This window comes from Musa acuminata, chromosome BXJ1-7 (assembly GCF_036884655.1).
Source record: "Musa acuminata AAA Group cultivar baxijiao chromosome BXJ1-7, Cavendish_Baxijiao_AAA, whole genome shotgun sequence".
Lineage (NCBI taxonomy): Eukaryota > Viridiplantae > Streptophyta > Magnoliopsida > Zingiberales > Musaceae > Musa > Musa acuminata.
In genome coordinates, this window is record NC_088333.1 from 39,138,734 (window position 1) to 39,154,662 (window position 15,929).

At 41.6% G+C, this 15,929-nt stretch overlaps 2 protein-coding genes across 3 annotated transcripts; both read left to right on the forward strand.

The window, feature by feature from the left end:
• The first annotated feature begins 212 nt into the window (after nt 1-212).
• Nucleotides 213-2,917, forward strand: LOC135679301 (uncharacterized). Of its 2 annotated transcripts, XM_065192852.1 has the most exons (5): nt 213-403; nt 846-1,005; nt 1,928-2,034; nt 2,442-2,584; nt 2,778-2,917. In XM_065192852.1, the coding sequence occupies exons 2-5, from the start codon at nt 858-860 to the stop codon at nt 2,818-2,820; spliced, it is 441 nt and encodes a 146-aa protein (XP_065048924.1). In that variant the 5' UTR covers nt 213-403; nt 846-857; the 3' UTR covers nt 2,821-2,917. The 2 variants fall into 2 exon arrangements, 1 of the variants encoding a protein (XP_065048924.1); XR_010515211.1 differs by lacking the exons at nt 213-403; nt 2,778-2,917 and having other exon boundaries at nt 865-1,756; nt 1,928-2,578.
• On the forward strand, nt 2,853-13,601 carry LOC135679300 (fructose-bisphosphate aldolase-lysine N-methyltransferase, chloroplastic-like). Its single transcript, XM_065192851.1, has 7 exons — nt 2,853-3,079; nt 3,563-4,141; nt 4,294-4,322; nt 4,986-5,197; nt 6,511-6,633; nt 6,779-7,183; nt 13,208-13,601. Exons 2-7 carry the CDS (start codon nt 3,651-3,653, stop codon nt 13,421-13,423), a joined length of 1,476 nt encoding a protein of 491 aa, XP_065048923.1. The 5' UTR covers nt 2,853-3,079; nt 3,563-3,650; the 3' UTR covers nt 13,424-13,601.
• Nucleotides 13,602-15,929: the final 2,328 nt, after the last annotated feature.

A 15,929-nucleotide genomic window follows, 5' to 3' on the forward strand; every position in this document is an offset into this window, starting at 1 on the left:
ATTTCCTTTCCTCAGAGCACCCCATTTCGTTTCGTCACTTACATAAATGCCCTTGATCTTTCCGTTAATTGTCCATGGATCTGAAAATTTAGGGGTACTTTGGTATTTATGCAAATCAGAGGCTTATTAAGAGATAAAGGAAAATTAAGGGCTTTTATGAGAAATTCTACCTTCCTCTGTTGATGCCTTCAATTCCCATCGCTGCGCCTCGATTGGGGTCGGCAAGAAAGGATTGGGTGAGCCGCAACCGCGTCGGTCCTGCTCCATCTGGGAATGCCGAAACCCGCTCCGCTCCCGATTCCCACTTTCGCCTGGGGAAGGGCAATGTCGGTAGAGATGAACAGCGCCTCGTTGCCGGCCGCGACGGAGACGCCGGGATTCTTGTTCTCCGATTGTTTTCGAGGTAAGGCTTCAATCTGCCTCGGATTCGCCTCATAGGTTCGTGGGTTGGCCGTAGATTCGTCCTTTTCTTCCCTTGTTTGCGTTTGATCTTGCTTTATGTGATTCTTCTTGGCTGTTTCGCTGTCGCCTTGGATTCTTGTTGTTCTTGGTGCTGATCTTGAATTCCACTTTGTTCACCGTTGATGATGCCCCACGGCGCGGTGTTTTGATTACTTATCTCCTTTTGTTCGGAGAACTGATTTCTTTGTTCCAACTCCCTGAATTTTCTGTTATTTTCTTGGTGTTTTTCCGCCACCTTTGATTCTTGTTGTTCTTGGGGCTGATCTTGCTTGGATCGGATTTGCTTTGGCTGCGGATTTACATTGCGAACAGTTACGACTCGCTTGTTCCTGCACCTTCCATTTCATCTAAGAGGGTTGTTGTGTTTCCTCTTTGCTGTATAGCATTGGCAGCTAATGGGGAGGGACTCGAAACCCAAGGAATCAGGTGGGAAGGGGAAGGGAAAGCAAGCAGCTTCCTCCGCAATTGATGATAATGCCTCCAAGGGTAAAGGGAAGGGTGGCAAGTCAAGTGATGGGCTTGGTACCTGCACTTATGGTAAAGGTTGTGTCATCTCTTGTGATCACGGTTTCCCTTGATCATAATTTCCTTCGCAATCAGTTGATTTTAGTGTTTGATTCATTCAAAATTATGATATTATTAAGCCTAGTACCTTTCAGATAATGTCATGCAGATTACTTCAAGGCACCAATAGATTGCACTATCTATTTGCAAATGCCCTGTCCCCATTCATGGATTAACAAGACAGCTTATTTCTGTTCGACTCAATCGATCCTGATTGGGTCAGACTAATTTCATTTCCAAACAATCAGGATAACCTGAAACCAGCTAATCCTGAGTTGGTTCTGTCTAATTTCTGATTGATTTTGTGTATCAGGCTAGGTACTGGAAGCCAGAATGACTCATTCTGTTCTGCACCAATCTTGGCCAATTTTCCACCGACTCCCAACAGCTTGCTGAAAAGATTTGGCAAAAATCCGACCATCTAAAAGAAAGGAAAAGGAAAATCAATGGGAAAAACAATCCCACGATCTGGTTTAGCTGATCCAATCAATTGAGACTGGTTTAGATTCTGGATTGTGTTATCAATCCCAAAGCTGATCCAAATATTATGAAATTTAAGAAGGTGCAGAATTGCTGCTCACCTTTGTCATCCATTTCTTGAATTCATGATTGAATTTGACTAATTCTAGTCTTATTTGATTGAAGCACATTCAAGGAAGCTAGCTACTTTATAGAGTTAAATCTTGGGGCACCAAAGATGGTCTCATGTGCTCCGAAATTAATGGAATAGGTTAATTCTTCCTATCTTTGCATCATATTCTAACTGTGTATGCTTAACAATGAACTAGATACCTGTTGTGTCCAAATTGGTGACAGGTTTAGCCATCAAATTACATTTCATGTACCAAGGAGTGTCCACAGAGATTATATATGCTAAATTAAACCTTTGATTGTGTTTCAGCAAGGCACATATGTGAAAAACAAGGCAAGATTAATGAAGCATACAAGAAGCTCCAAGATGGCTGGCTAAGCAATGGAGACAAGGTTCCCCCTGCTGAATTTGCAAAGGTAGGTTCTCTGTTCTGTCCACTGAGATTGTTTCAGAATCTTGTGAGTTTAGCTATGGGCATGATGATTGGTAGAGCATTGTGATACAATCTAGATCCTTATTTTATGATTCCCTACAACATGTGCTCTCAGTTCTGCTTTTCTTTTCCTTTTTTTAGTGGGTTTATTGTTCTTTTATTTCATTTTTTACTTTCATTTTTTAGGTACTGTTGTGTTGAAGTATGTATTTTCTTCATGTTGACTTGCACTTTCAGGGAATGATTGATCTTGCAGTTTAATTTTCTTGAACTTAAACCTTGAACCTGCATGAAATTATAGGTCTTTAGAAGATTTATCTGTTTTTTTTGGGTGAATTATATGTGGAAGAAATTAGTTTTCCCTTGCCTCGTGCTGGCTGTCTGTCTCAGGTGGCAGCAGAATATTCCGAGTGTCCATCAGGAAAGGAAGGTGGAGACGTTGGATGGTTTCCGAGGGGAAAAATGGCTGGTCCTTTTCAGGATGCCGCATTTAGTACACCTATTGGAGCTACTAGCGCGCCATTTAAATCAACGTATGTCTATAAAACTATTCTTGGCATATTTCATCGCCCAACCCTCTACATGTTTATTGTGCTACGAGTTTGATATATTTAGTTTGGATGTTGTTACTCTTGGTGATTTGGAAATGATTACTGAAAAATATGCTCATGTTTTAAGTTGTATTTACTTGCTTGTGCTTATAATCATATATCGGAAATAATGCAGGCATGGGTACCACATCATTCTTTGTGAAGGGAGGAAAAATTAATAGTTTTGGTGTGGAACGGCTGCTTCAGATGGGAGGAACTGGTATCATCTGTTAATCAACCCCCGAGGATTTAGATGAAGCAAGACTGCTACTGCATGGAGTTTGGAGATATGTAAACTATGCAGAAGAGTCTCCGAGTAAACCCTAGTTTGGTCTGTTATGTGAAACTGCTTTGAGGAAGAAATTTGCTGGTTGTTCCATGGTTAAGAAAGAATGCTTTCGTGATAAACTTAAAGCACTTAGAAGAGGAAAGGAGCAGGTACAGTCTCATCACTTGTGATATTCAAGTGTTGGTTGAACTGACTGTTGAATTCTACTAAAAGCATTCATATTTTGTCATTATATGATGAAAAGTGGTGCATTTTGGTTCGCTTGTTTTATTACTGCACATAATGGGAAAATAAGCGAACCCAATGAGTCGCTTGATATCATTACTAAAAGCATTCATATTATCATTCTTGCTTTGTAGAAATCTAACAGCATCCTCACTTTTTCCTTCCCCGATATTAATAGCCTATGTGGAGGCTGATGGATTAATGTTTCTATGCAAATTGTACGTGCAAAAAGGCTTTAACGTGCAATTATAAATAATTCACTTTGCATAAATTATAGCCTTAATCATAGCAATGCTTCCATGACTAAACTTCTTTCTTTTAAATAAAAAAATGGAATTAGAGGAAAATGATGAAGTGATGAAGCAGGGAGTTAAGTTGTTCCTCATATCTATCCGTTGGGTTTGTAGCCAATGGTTGGTCGGACTTCACCTTCTAAACCCGCGCTTCTTTGCTGCTGCTGCGACTCCCTCTCGTTGCACTCCGTTCTTGCAGCAGATGGCGGTGCCCCGTCTTCTTCTCCACCTCGTCTACCCGACCTCGTCGTCCCTCCTCCTCGCCAACTGCAAGCCGTCGCCCCTACCTGTCCTCAACATCGGCTGTAGCAGCAGAAGGATCAGCACCGCCGCTGCGCAGCGCGCCCCCCCGTCGGAGGCCGCCGTCGATGACTTCTGGCGGTGGCTTTGTGAGCGGGGAGTGGTCGCCGCCTCGTCCGCCGTGACCGTGAAGCCGGGCTTCGTGCCGGAGGGCCTGGGCCTCGTGGCCCAGAGGGACCTCCCCCGCAACGAGGTGGTGGTGGAGGTCCCCAAGAGGCTCTGGATCGACTCCGACACGGCAGTCGCCTCCGAGATCGGGAGGCTGTGCGCCGGCCTTAAGCCCTGGGTGTCCATCGCCCTCTTTCTCCTACGGGAGAGGGCCCTGGGCACGGCCTCTCCCTGGCACCCCTATCTCGACATTCTTCCGCCCTCTACCAATTCCACTATCTTCTGGTAAGTGCGAGAATCCGTTCCGACAAATCATCGATTTTGGCTTTGCTTCACATAATTAATCCCACCCGACCGCTCTGTGAAATTCCTCAAAGCAAGATTCTTTTTTCTTGTACAATCGAATTATTAAGCAGCATTTGATGTTTCCGGTGCAGGTCAGAAGAGGAGCTTTCTGAAATAGAAGGTAAGATGAATCATTATTCTTAAAGCAATATTTGTTGTTTCCGGCATCTGTTTGTATTTATCTTTGTTTGGGTGCATACGTTGATACTTTGCAGGTGAGGTAAATGTTTTATGCTGGAAGTTACCTGAGAATAGTAGTCTCACATGGATAAAAATTAGTGTGTCCAGACCTTCAGTGACCTTCTTGATCTTTTGACTTACAGTGCCATTCAATCATACGCTGATGCCCTTTAGTTTCAGCCAAGGATTCTAAAGGTAGTTGGTTTACTGAATACTGTATTCTGCCATTACTGTATGGTGAGGTAGAGGGCTGGTATGGATTGTATAATGAAGTAGGACAGAAGAATTGTGCAGAATACAAAATAGCTGAAGAGAGCTTGTGGATTATGAAACACATACCACGTGAATAAAGGCTAGCTATATAAATGTTTTGATCATCAAAGAGCTACCAGAACAAGATTCTGAGTAAATGTGGCTTTTATAATGCATGTCCTAAGAAAATCTTTCAGCAGTCCAGACATTTTATTGTATATCTGTGCCTTCTGTTCTACTTTCTGCTTCCATGATTCCCATGTGATGTATGCTGATTTCCCTTTACTTCCATCAGCTTTGATGGTTCATATTAAGATGGTGGGTGTTTGTATTTGTGTGTGCATTTGTGCAGGAACTCAGTTATTGAACACGACAATGGGTGCTAAAGAGTATGTGGAAAGTGAATTTGTCAAAGCAGAAGCGGAAGTGATACTTCCAAACAAACATCTCTTTCCTTCAGCTATAACATTGCTTGATTTTCTGTGGGCTTTCGGAATTCTCAGATCAAGGGCCTTTTCACGTGGTCGTGGTGAAAATCTTGCTCTTGTTCCATTGGCTGATCTTGTAAGATCTTCCTAGTATAATACTGCTTGCTGAAAGTTATAGAGCTCAATTATTATCACAAATATTATGGGCTTCTTTTTGTTGTCTGAACGTAGTGGATCTTTAAAAGTAGGTTCTTTGTTGTCTGTCAACAATGTTGATATGTAATTTTGACCTTTAATTCAATGGCATGTAGATATCTGTTGACTTGCTTAATTTAGCATAACACATTAAATTTGAATTCTGAAATATAAAATCACTCCTGAACTTTCGATTTTTATAGAATTAGCTTGCAATTAACTTCAATGAAAATAAAAGGATTGGCAGAAATCTTCAAGCCTTTAATTGGTTATTTCATGCAGACATGCCGTTTTAATCACTTGACATGCCGTAGTGATATAAATCTTGATGCAAATCTGGATTTGAGGAAGCAATAATTGTAAAAATATAATGGCAGCAAGTGCTAAGTAGGGTTGCAATCAAGCCAATATTTGCCTAGAAGGTTGGGAGCATCAAAACAGGAATATATAAATTTGAATAACTTTTTATGATTCGGTTTATAATCTATCTTTGTAGAACTAATTACATAGAAATGCTGAATCTCTTAATTTACGGTGCATGGTTTATGATACATGGAATTTCAGTTCCAAATTTTTGTTGTCCAGATTCCAATCTGCTGATCATAATCATAAATGCATGAAGTGGATTCCTTATGCGAGGTTCCTAGACTGCTACTACGCTTTTGATATAATTACACATGGTGTTATTACTTCAATATCCATGTTGTTCAAGTACTAAACTAATATCTTTCCGTGAATTTATTGTTTTAGTACCCCATGCAATTCAGTTATCACAACTTGGACTGCTTTGTTATGATGTCATTCACACCTACAATACGTATTTGACCGCATCCTCATCCTGGTGATTTTGAATGGTCCCAACTCCCAGCTAAGCTAATTTGATTACAACGTGTTTTCCCACAATTGACTCTGTTAATGGCAGTATTGCTGGTCAAAAGAACAACCAGATTTCTTTTTGTTGTTTCTAGTGAAGTACTTTGTCATCTTCCTATGTCTATCATTGCACCACTAGTGCATCTGTACAACTCTTTAAGCATGTTCATACCACCTTAAACTAATTATGAAGAAAAAGTACATAAACTAAATGTAAAACTAGATTTTGCGTAATTTAACTTTTTTAAATATAACTGGCCTGGTTTATGTTTTACAAGCAGTAATCAGCCATGTAATGATCATCATATTACACTTTCTTCATTGTACTTACCATTTTGACATTTGAGTTTCAGTTTATTATCTTTTGCTCTTCTCTCCCAGATTAACCACAGTTCCAGTATCACTCAAGAGGATTCTTCTTGGGAGATTAAAGGAAAGGGCATCTTTTCTAGGGAACTGATATTCTCTTTACGAACACCAGTCTATGTGAAATCTGGTGAGCAGGTGAGATTCATTGTATAACCTCTGTATTCAATTTTATCATATAGAGATTCCTATGCGGGGAAAGATGGCTGTGGATCTGAGCAAAGTGTTTGCCTTAATACAAGCCAGCCTTCCAACTCATGCTTATCATGATAAATATACTCAGGTGCATATCCACTACGACATCGCGAAGAGTAATGCTGACTTGGCGCTTGATTATGGCTTTGTTGAACAGAGGCCAGATCGGGATGCATATACTTTTACACTAGAGATTAGTGAATCTGATCCATTTTATGGAGACAAACTAGACATTGCAGAGTCAAATGGTTTAGATGAAACTGCATACTTTGATATAGCTCTAGGTTGCCCACTTCCCCTATTGATGCTTCCATATTTACGGTTGGTAGCTCTTGGAGGAACAGATGCTTTTCTCTTAGAATCAGTTTTCATAAATACAATTTGGGGTCATCTGGAATTGCCGGTGAGTCGTGCCAATGAGGAAGCCATTTGCCGTGTCGTCAGACAGGCCTGCAAATCTGCTCTCTCTGCTTACCACACTACCGTAGAAGAGGTATGCATTTATTTAGCTTTGAACTGTTAAAATAACTTAAAAATCTTTTCTACTAAGCTCGTTCTGTGGACTGTACATTCATCCTATATGTGGCGCCTGTTGAATATATAATAAAATTACAAGAGCATAGTAAATTCTTAACAATCACATCATAATGATATGTTTGAACAGTTGTAAGATACGTACCCTCTGATAGATATTAAACGAAGAAGATAGAAAGATAGAAATTGTAGAAGAAACTATGAAATGTATAAGATATAATTGTCTAATACATTTTGATAGTGAGCTCTTGATAGCTATTTATACACACTCAGTAGGGAGGTTATACACATTCAGCATGGAGGATTTTTCTCAACTACTGAGAGATTTCCTCAACTGTCTTGAGGAAATCTTATCTGCTTCTCAAGAGAGATTTCCTCAACTGCCTTGAGCAAATCTTATCTGCTTATCATGCCCCCGCAAGATTGAGCTTCCATCAAGGATGCCGATCTTGGACCGATGAGATGAAAATAGTTTACGGGCGAGAGACTTTGTGAGTGAGTCGGCTAGTTGATCTGCTGTATGTACGTGAGAAACTCGGAGTTGATGTCTGACAACTTGATCTCGCACAAAATGGAAGTCGATGGCTATGTGTTTCAAGCGGGAATGGAATACTGGATTGACACATAAATAAGTAGCTCCAATATTATCACAATATATTGTAGGAATAACCGTGGAGTTGACGTTGAGTTCCTTGAGCAAATTTGTGACCCAATTGAGTTCAGCAGCGGCGGTGGCGACGACACGGTATTCAGCTTCAGTTGTAGATCGTGCAACCGTCTTTTGTTTTTTAGAACTTCAACTGATTGGAGTGGCTCCAAGGAAGACAATGTATCCGGACGTAGATGTTCGATCATCAAAGTTCCCTGCCCAATCAGCATCAGCAAAGGCATGGAGATGGAGTGAAGTATTTTTGCGAAGAAAAATGCCATGATTAAGAGTCCCTTTAAGATACCGCAAAATTCGTTTGATCGCAGACCAATGCGTAGTAGATGGTCGATGCATGAATTGCGATAACTTATTGACGGCAAATGAAATATCTGGACGGGTGAGAGCCAAGTACTGTAAGGAGCCAAGGACTTGTCGATACTGAGTCGAATCTGTAGCAGGACTTCCATCACATAATTTAAGTGATTCACTGGTAGAAAGAGGAGTTGTAACCTCTTTCGCATCCTGCATGTTTTCCTTTGATAATAAATCTTGAATATACTTTCTTTGTGATAGGAAGAGACCTGAAGATGTAAATGTTGCTTCCACTCCCAGAAAGTAGCTTAAAGTTCCTAGATCTTTGAGGGTGAATCGATCGGCCAAGTGCTTTAGAAATGCCTGAGTCTTCAAAGGATCATTTCCTGTGACAATAATATCATCAACATATACTAAAAGATATATTATGCTTCCATTGTGCTGGCAAATGAATAACGAGGTATCAAACTTTGAATTGATGAAGCCAATTGAGGTAAAAAACGAGCCAAGCTCGTTATACCAAGCCCGTGGAGCTTGACGAAGTCCATAAATAACTTTTTGAAGTTTGCAGACATGCCTCGGATATTGAGGATGAACGAAACCAGGAGGTTGTTGCATAAAGACATCTTCAGTAAGTGACCCCTGTAAAAAGGCATTGTTAACATCCAATTGTCGTATGTGCCAGCCCTTTGAGATAGCCAAACTCAGGATAAGACGGATTGTTGTGGGTTTAACAACGGGACTAAATGTCTCTGTGAAGTCGACACCAGGTCGTTGATGAAACCCTTTGGCGACTAGACGTGCTTTGTATCTGGTAACGGATCCGTCTGGGTTCCGCTTAATTCGAAAGACCCATTTACACCCGATGATATTTTGTGTGTGATGAAAGGGTACTAAGGTCCATGTAGAGTTATGGAGGAGAGCATCATATTCGTCACACATGGCTTTACGCCAGTGAGAAGATTTTTGAGCTTGAGTGATTGTAATGGGTTCACTGGCCTCAGTGGAGGAATTTGTTATAGCATGTAAGTCAAGGACTTGACGTGGTTTGAAAATACCACTTTTGGAGCATGTTGTCATTGGATGTCTAGGGGGGGTGGAAGTGGTAGATTGTGTTGGTGGTATAGCCGAGGGCGAGTCACTGTCATGGACCGGGCCAACCGTCGGCACAACAATGTCACTAGATCTAGGAGAAGGTAAAGCCAATGGCAATGTTGCCGAGGGTATGACTTCATTAATAGGGGAAACTTGTGAGGAAGGGAGTGGAGGAATAGAGGGAGTGAGAAGCTGTTGAACTGGAGTAATAGTAGTATGTGAATCTTGAGAGTAAGGACTGGATGGTGTCATTGGAGGTTCGTGTGATGAGATCGGAGGGATATTCCAGTGATGTATGTTTATCGGAGTAGTTTGCATGGTAGGATTATTTTGAAAAGGAAAGACAGACTCCTCAAAGATAACATGACGTGATATAAAGACCTTTTCAGTTTGGGGTTCATAGCATCGAAAAACATTATGTTCAAGAGAGTAGCCTATAAAAGTGCAAGGCTTAGATCGTGGTGTTAGCTTATGTGACGCATAGGGACGGAGCCATGGATAACATAAACAGCCAAAAACTCTGAGTTTATGAAGGTTTGGAAGTTTGTGGAATAATTTTTCAAATGGTGACTGGTATTGTAAGACTGGAGTGAGCATACGATTAATGAGATAAACTGCAGTTTGAAAAGCTACTGACCAAAAAGATGGTGGCATGGATGCTTGATGTAGAAGGGAGAGACCAGTTTCAACGATATGCCGATGTTTGCGTTCGGCAGAACCAACAAATTGGGGAGTATGTGGGGGTGACTTGAGGTGTTGTATACCACAAGCAGCGAGACAGGATGTGAGGGCTTGATATTCGCCGCCACCATAAGAGTAAACTGTTTTAATGGAAGATTGAAAAAAATTCTCGACCAACTTTCGAAAGTTGGTAAATACTGTAGAAACATCAGACTTATGATGGAGAGGATATAACCATGTGTACTTAGTAAAATAGTCTACAAAAATGACATAAAAACGAAACTTGTCAAAAGAAGGAATTGGGGCAGGGCCCCACACGTCGGTATAAATGATTTCAAATGGTTTAGAGCAAGAAATGGAGGTTGTCCCAAAAGGCAGTTTATGACTTTTATTGCAAAGACAAGCATCACAATGATTAATAGTGCTATTGATTTTCAAGGTAGGAAGAGAATAACGAGAAAGTAATTTTTGCTGAATAAAAGGGGAAGGATGACCAAGACGACGATGTCATACATCAACCGGAGCTACGATTGAGGAGTGAGCAGTAGGAAGGGTAATTTGTGAAGTGGATGGCCACTCATAAATGTTGTCTTTGTTCTGGCCCTGGACCAAGGATACCCCCGTGCTCAAATCCTTGACAAGAAAAAAGTTAGGAAAGAATTCAATTGATGTATTATTTTGTTTACAGAATTGAGAAATGAAAATGAGGTTTCTTTTAATGTTAGGTGCACACAGAACATCATCGAGTGTAAAGGTTGTGGTAAGTGAACTAAGCGTTGAGGAACCAGAATGAGTAATAGGAATTCTTTTACCGTCACCGATGATGATATCTTCATTTCCGTCATAGTTGTTGTGGATGGATAAGTTTTGAAGATCAGAGGTGATGTGATGAGAGGCGCCCGAATCCACAATCCAATTAGGTTGAGTAGGAGTTGGAGTAGCCATGAAATTCGCCTGAGGCCACTGTGATGGAGTAGGGAGTCTGGGACGAGACCGACAGACTTTCGCGGAGTGTCCAACTTTATCACATAGTTGGCAAACAACTCGTTGGCGGCCTGTGAAGTCAGGACGCGACGGCTGAGTATTATGAAAGTTACTACCTTGATATGGATAAGGAGGGTTTGGTCTGGGCCCCATAAAGCTAGGAGGCAGCTTAGCCAAATCGTTGTTGACGTGCTTATTGTACTGGTTGCTCTTCCTCTTGGATTTTTGATTGACCTGAGCTGTAATAGGTGGTCCGGGCAACTTATCATCACGCTTCAAGTACGTCTCATAGTCGATCAACTTATCATAAAGTTCTTCAAATGATATTGGTGAGTCACGTGCCCGAAGTGCTGCTGTCAGTTCTTTGTACTCGCCTCCTAGGCCATTGAGGGTATGGATTAGGATTTCTTCATCAGTCGATCAACTTATCATAAAGTTCTTCAAATGATATTGGTGAGTCACGTGCCCGAAGTGCTGCTGTCAGTTCTTTGTACTCGCCTCCTAGGCCATTGAGGGTATGGATTAGGATTTCTTCATCGCTGAGAGAATGACCTATCAAAGCTAAATCATCGATGATAACTTTGATATTTTGTAGATAATCAGCAATAGTACTTCCCTCTTGTTTCATTTTCATCAGATTGGAGAGAAGTCCGAGCATGCGAGTACGCGAGCGATTTGCCAAAGTTGTTTGTAATTTGCACCATGCTTCTGTAGCAGTCGTACATGAGGATATCAGCGGGACAATGGATCCAGCAACGGAAGCTTGAATAGCTTGGAGGATGAGGCGATCTTGACGTAACCATAGTTGGCGGGCTGGATTTGGCACTGGATTGGGTTCGCCTGGGATGTTGATCATTTCAGGTGGACACTGGAGAGAGCCATCAACGTAACCTAGGAGATCATAGCCAAATAAAAGATTAGAAAGTTGTGCCCGCCAAGATGCGTAGTTGCCGCCTTTGGATAATTTGAAGGGAATGAGTGCTGCAGCATTGATGGTGATAAGACTTTGAGAAGTGCTCAGAGTCCCTGCAGAAATAGGGACAGGAATATCGGAAGAGAAAAATGAAGACATCCCAGATATTTTGTGGCGGGTCAAGTGATCTTTATAGAAGATGTAAAGATATAGGAGGAAGGGAGGAGGAGAAAAGCAGATTGATGCGCTGCAGAGGAGGCTGCAGCGCGATGAACTGCAGAGAAGGCTGTAGCGTGATGAACTGCAGTGATGGGTGAGCAATCTGCAGCAAGAAAGGCAGTGATGGCTGTGGCGGGAGGTAGATGATGAAGACGTCAGATGTAGAAGAGTAGCTGTATGCAATGCCGAAGAGGGCTGCTGCTTCTTCCAGAGGCACTGGTAGGCTGCATCGATTCAGAATGCAGGAGAGATTGTTGCAGCGAGGTGAAAGAAATCTCTGCAGCTTGCAGCGATTTCTGCAGCGATGCTGGAGAAATCTGCAAGGTTGGAGATAGTTGCAGTAATGCAGTATTGGAGTTTGGTGGCCGGAAGAGCAGCGGAGTTTTCAACGGAAGACTTCGGTTGGCAAGGGAGCAGCAGCCGGCGGTAGAAACAAAGGCCGTGACTGTGCTTCCTTTAGGAGCGTTGCCCACGGATCTGATATTAGCAGCCACAAGTGCTGCAGTAGGCTGCAGCGAATGGCTACGACTGAGGGGCGGAGATGTCACCACGAGAGGGATGGTCGGGAAGAGGGCTTGCTCTAGGCAAACTGCTCTGATACCATGATAGATATTAAACGAAGAAGATAGAAAGATATAAATTGTAGAAGAAACTATGAAATGTATAAGATATAATTGTCTAATACATTTTGATAGTGAGCTCTTGATAGCTATTTATACACACTCAGTAGGGAGGTTATACACATTCAGTATGGAGGATTTTTCTCAACTGCTGAGAGATTTCCTCAACTGTCTTGAGGAAATCTTATCTGCTTCTCAAGAGAGATTTCCTCAACTGCCTTGAGCAAATCTTATCTAAAAGAAAAAAGATCAACTGCATTCATGTAATTCCAAAGTTATGGCACATGATAGGCACCATTCAACAAAACCAACACTAAGGAATGCTATGATTGACTGATTATGCTTGAGTAACATAAAGAACTAGGAAACAAAAAAAAAGAGTAGTATATTCGACTATGGTACAGTTTTTTTGTTTCCTTTTGGATTACTGTGTTTTAATTTACTTTTTTGGTTTTTTTACATGATAACCATCATTATATTCATGACTAAGCTTGTAGATGTAATGCACAGGATGAAAAACTTATGGAAGGGGATAATTTGGATGAAAGACTTCGAATCGCTGTTTGTATAAGAGCCGGCGAGAAGAAAGTTCTCCAGCAGATCGACGATGCTTTCCGAGAGAGAGAGTCCGAGTTGGATGCTTTGGAGTATTATCAGGAGAGGAGGCTCAAGGATCTGGGACTGGTTGGGGAGCAGGGTGAAATCATCTTCTGGGAATCTAAGTAGAACACCTGCACACACCTTCTCTCCCAAGATCTGATATCACATGTTGTACATGGGGACCGCAATGGACAGTTGCATGCAGGTAATTGAGATAACAATGCATTTGACACCAGAATGTAGTTTATCATTCACAATGGCAGTCCTGTAAGCATCAGATACTCTAATGATTTGTTTGATTTCATGTGTTCTAATCCTACTGTGATGTGTAATCATATTGCCACAAAGAAACTGCAGACAGATGAGCTCGTCTAGACTCTGTATCGTCCAGAAGCGGTGGTCGCAAGCATGCTGCCAGCCCCCCAACCGCGAGGTGGAGACCCCTCTGTTGATCCCTGCTTTCTTCATGCCTGCCTCCATGAACGTCCATGACAAGGTATTCTTTTGCTGAACAAGAGAAAGAAGATTGTAATGGGAGATGAATTTGCTTGTTCTGTGACAACTGCAAGCACCAAAGAGACCTTTGTAAGGATGTGCAAGTCTCGGAAGCTGCGTCAGAACTGCCATTAGAGTATTCAGGTATTTGTAGATCCAACAGGCTTCGATTACTATCTCTTGCCTTCTCATTAATTAAACTCCCATGCTTGAATCATGGTCATTAAATTAAACTGCCATCAAGCATTAGGCTTGTCTCTCAAATTGTTACTATCTTCAACATTAAATTGGATACTTGAGATCTCAAGACTAAATCATGCTTAAAACGTTCCCTAAACAAGAGATTCATGATCTTCTTGTCTCAGATTTATGTTGATTTAGGCTAAATTAAGTGACATTTTAGACTCCGAATCCTGAACTCGAAGAAGGCAGCTCACCATGCATACCGAATATGTGTGACGTTGAGTTTTTGCAGTCCGACATGCATTTAATATTCGATTTCTCTCTTAAAATTATGAACGTATTCTACCAGCAATTCTGCACCCAATGCATGATTATTATGCAATAGACAACAAATACGATAGGGGTTGGTGGGTGCTGGTAGGGCATATCATGGATTACCCCACGAGGACACGATCCCGGCCAACCCAAGTGTGGGGATCTTGGGAGGAAGACAACGCCACATCAGAGGCACCACCAGAAATCCGGGATAACAGCTGTCCTCCTCTCGTGTCATCTAGCGTCGCACTGACCAGCATTGCTGCAACAAGAACCGCACCGGGAGCTCGGAACAGCGCTGCATGACGCCATCCCACATATCCAAGGGCGATGGATGCCGAAGGCACACTCATCATTCAGGAGGTCGACTACCACCCAAAGGCCGTGTACGACCGACCCCAGTAGCTATGATAAAAACCCTTTACCGATATCTGACGAGGGGTATCTGAAAGATACACTCGTCGTTCTGGGGGTCGATTGCCGCGCAAAGGCCGTGTACGACCGACCCTAGTAGCTATGATAAAAACCCCTTACCAATATCTAACAAGGGGCATCTGAAAGATTAGCATACCACTGACTTGAGTTTTGAAGGGGCCTAAGTCGGGATCACCTCCCATCTCGACCCTGGTCTGTGCACAGGAATCCGGGAGTGACAAAAGCGATCGGGCTCGCAGAAGATGCGCATCCCCACCAAATCCGACCTCGACCCGACCAAGCGAAAGTTTCGTCCTCAAGACGGTCCTAGACATCGCCAGTCAGACCAAACCGTACCGACCACGCGGCCATGGCCTTAGGTTCACGGAACAGGTGCCTTTGGTCAGCATCTTCTTCTCTTCTCTTGCAAGCAGGTTTTGCTGCTTCAACTCAATGGAATGATGACCGAGTAATTCTTCGTTGAAAATGAATTGAATCAACTCATCTTATTTGTCTCCGACGTATCCAAACCGCATCGTCATGAACACAACAGTGGGAAGATATATAGAGGAAGCAGAGGTCATCTCGATACACGTAATCATAGCATGCATATACGAGTTGATATAGCTGACCATGACCTCCAGAAGATTGATGAATCTGCCATGAAGAAACCATGCTTAATTCAATAATGTCAAGAAACTTCTTTTTTTTCAAATAGTCAGTAATAGAATAGAAGTGACAATACTACTCAACTTCGTAATGAATCTCTAAGGATAGATCATTCTCGAATAGCATGAATCTTTTCTTCATTTATGTGAATCCCATCAATACTCACAATGAACCCCAGAAATATTAATAGTTTTGTCAAAAAGCAACACTTCTTCAAATTCGCATATAACTTGTTGTCTTACAAAACAATAAGGATTTGCCATAAAGGATCATATATTCTTTCCTATTGCAACTATAGATAAAAATATTATCAAAGTATATTACTATAAATTTTAGTATGAATGGTTTAAGTATATGATTCATAAGCTTTATAAATGTATTTGGTCAATTAGATAATCCAAATTCATATAAGCCTTCTATTATCTTGAATGTAGACCTCCATTCTTCTCTAAGTCTTATACGAATTTGATAATATCCGTTACGAAATCAATCTTTGAGAATATCTTGGAGCCTTATAGTTGATCCAACCTATCTTCTAGTCGAGATATAGGAAAAC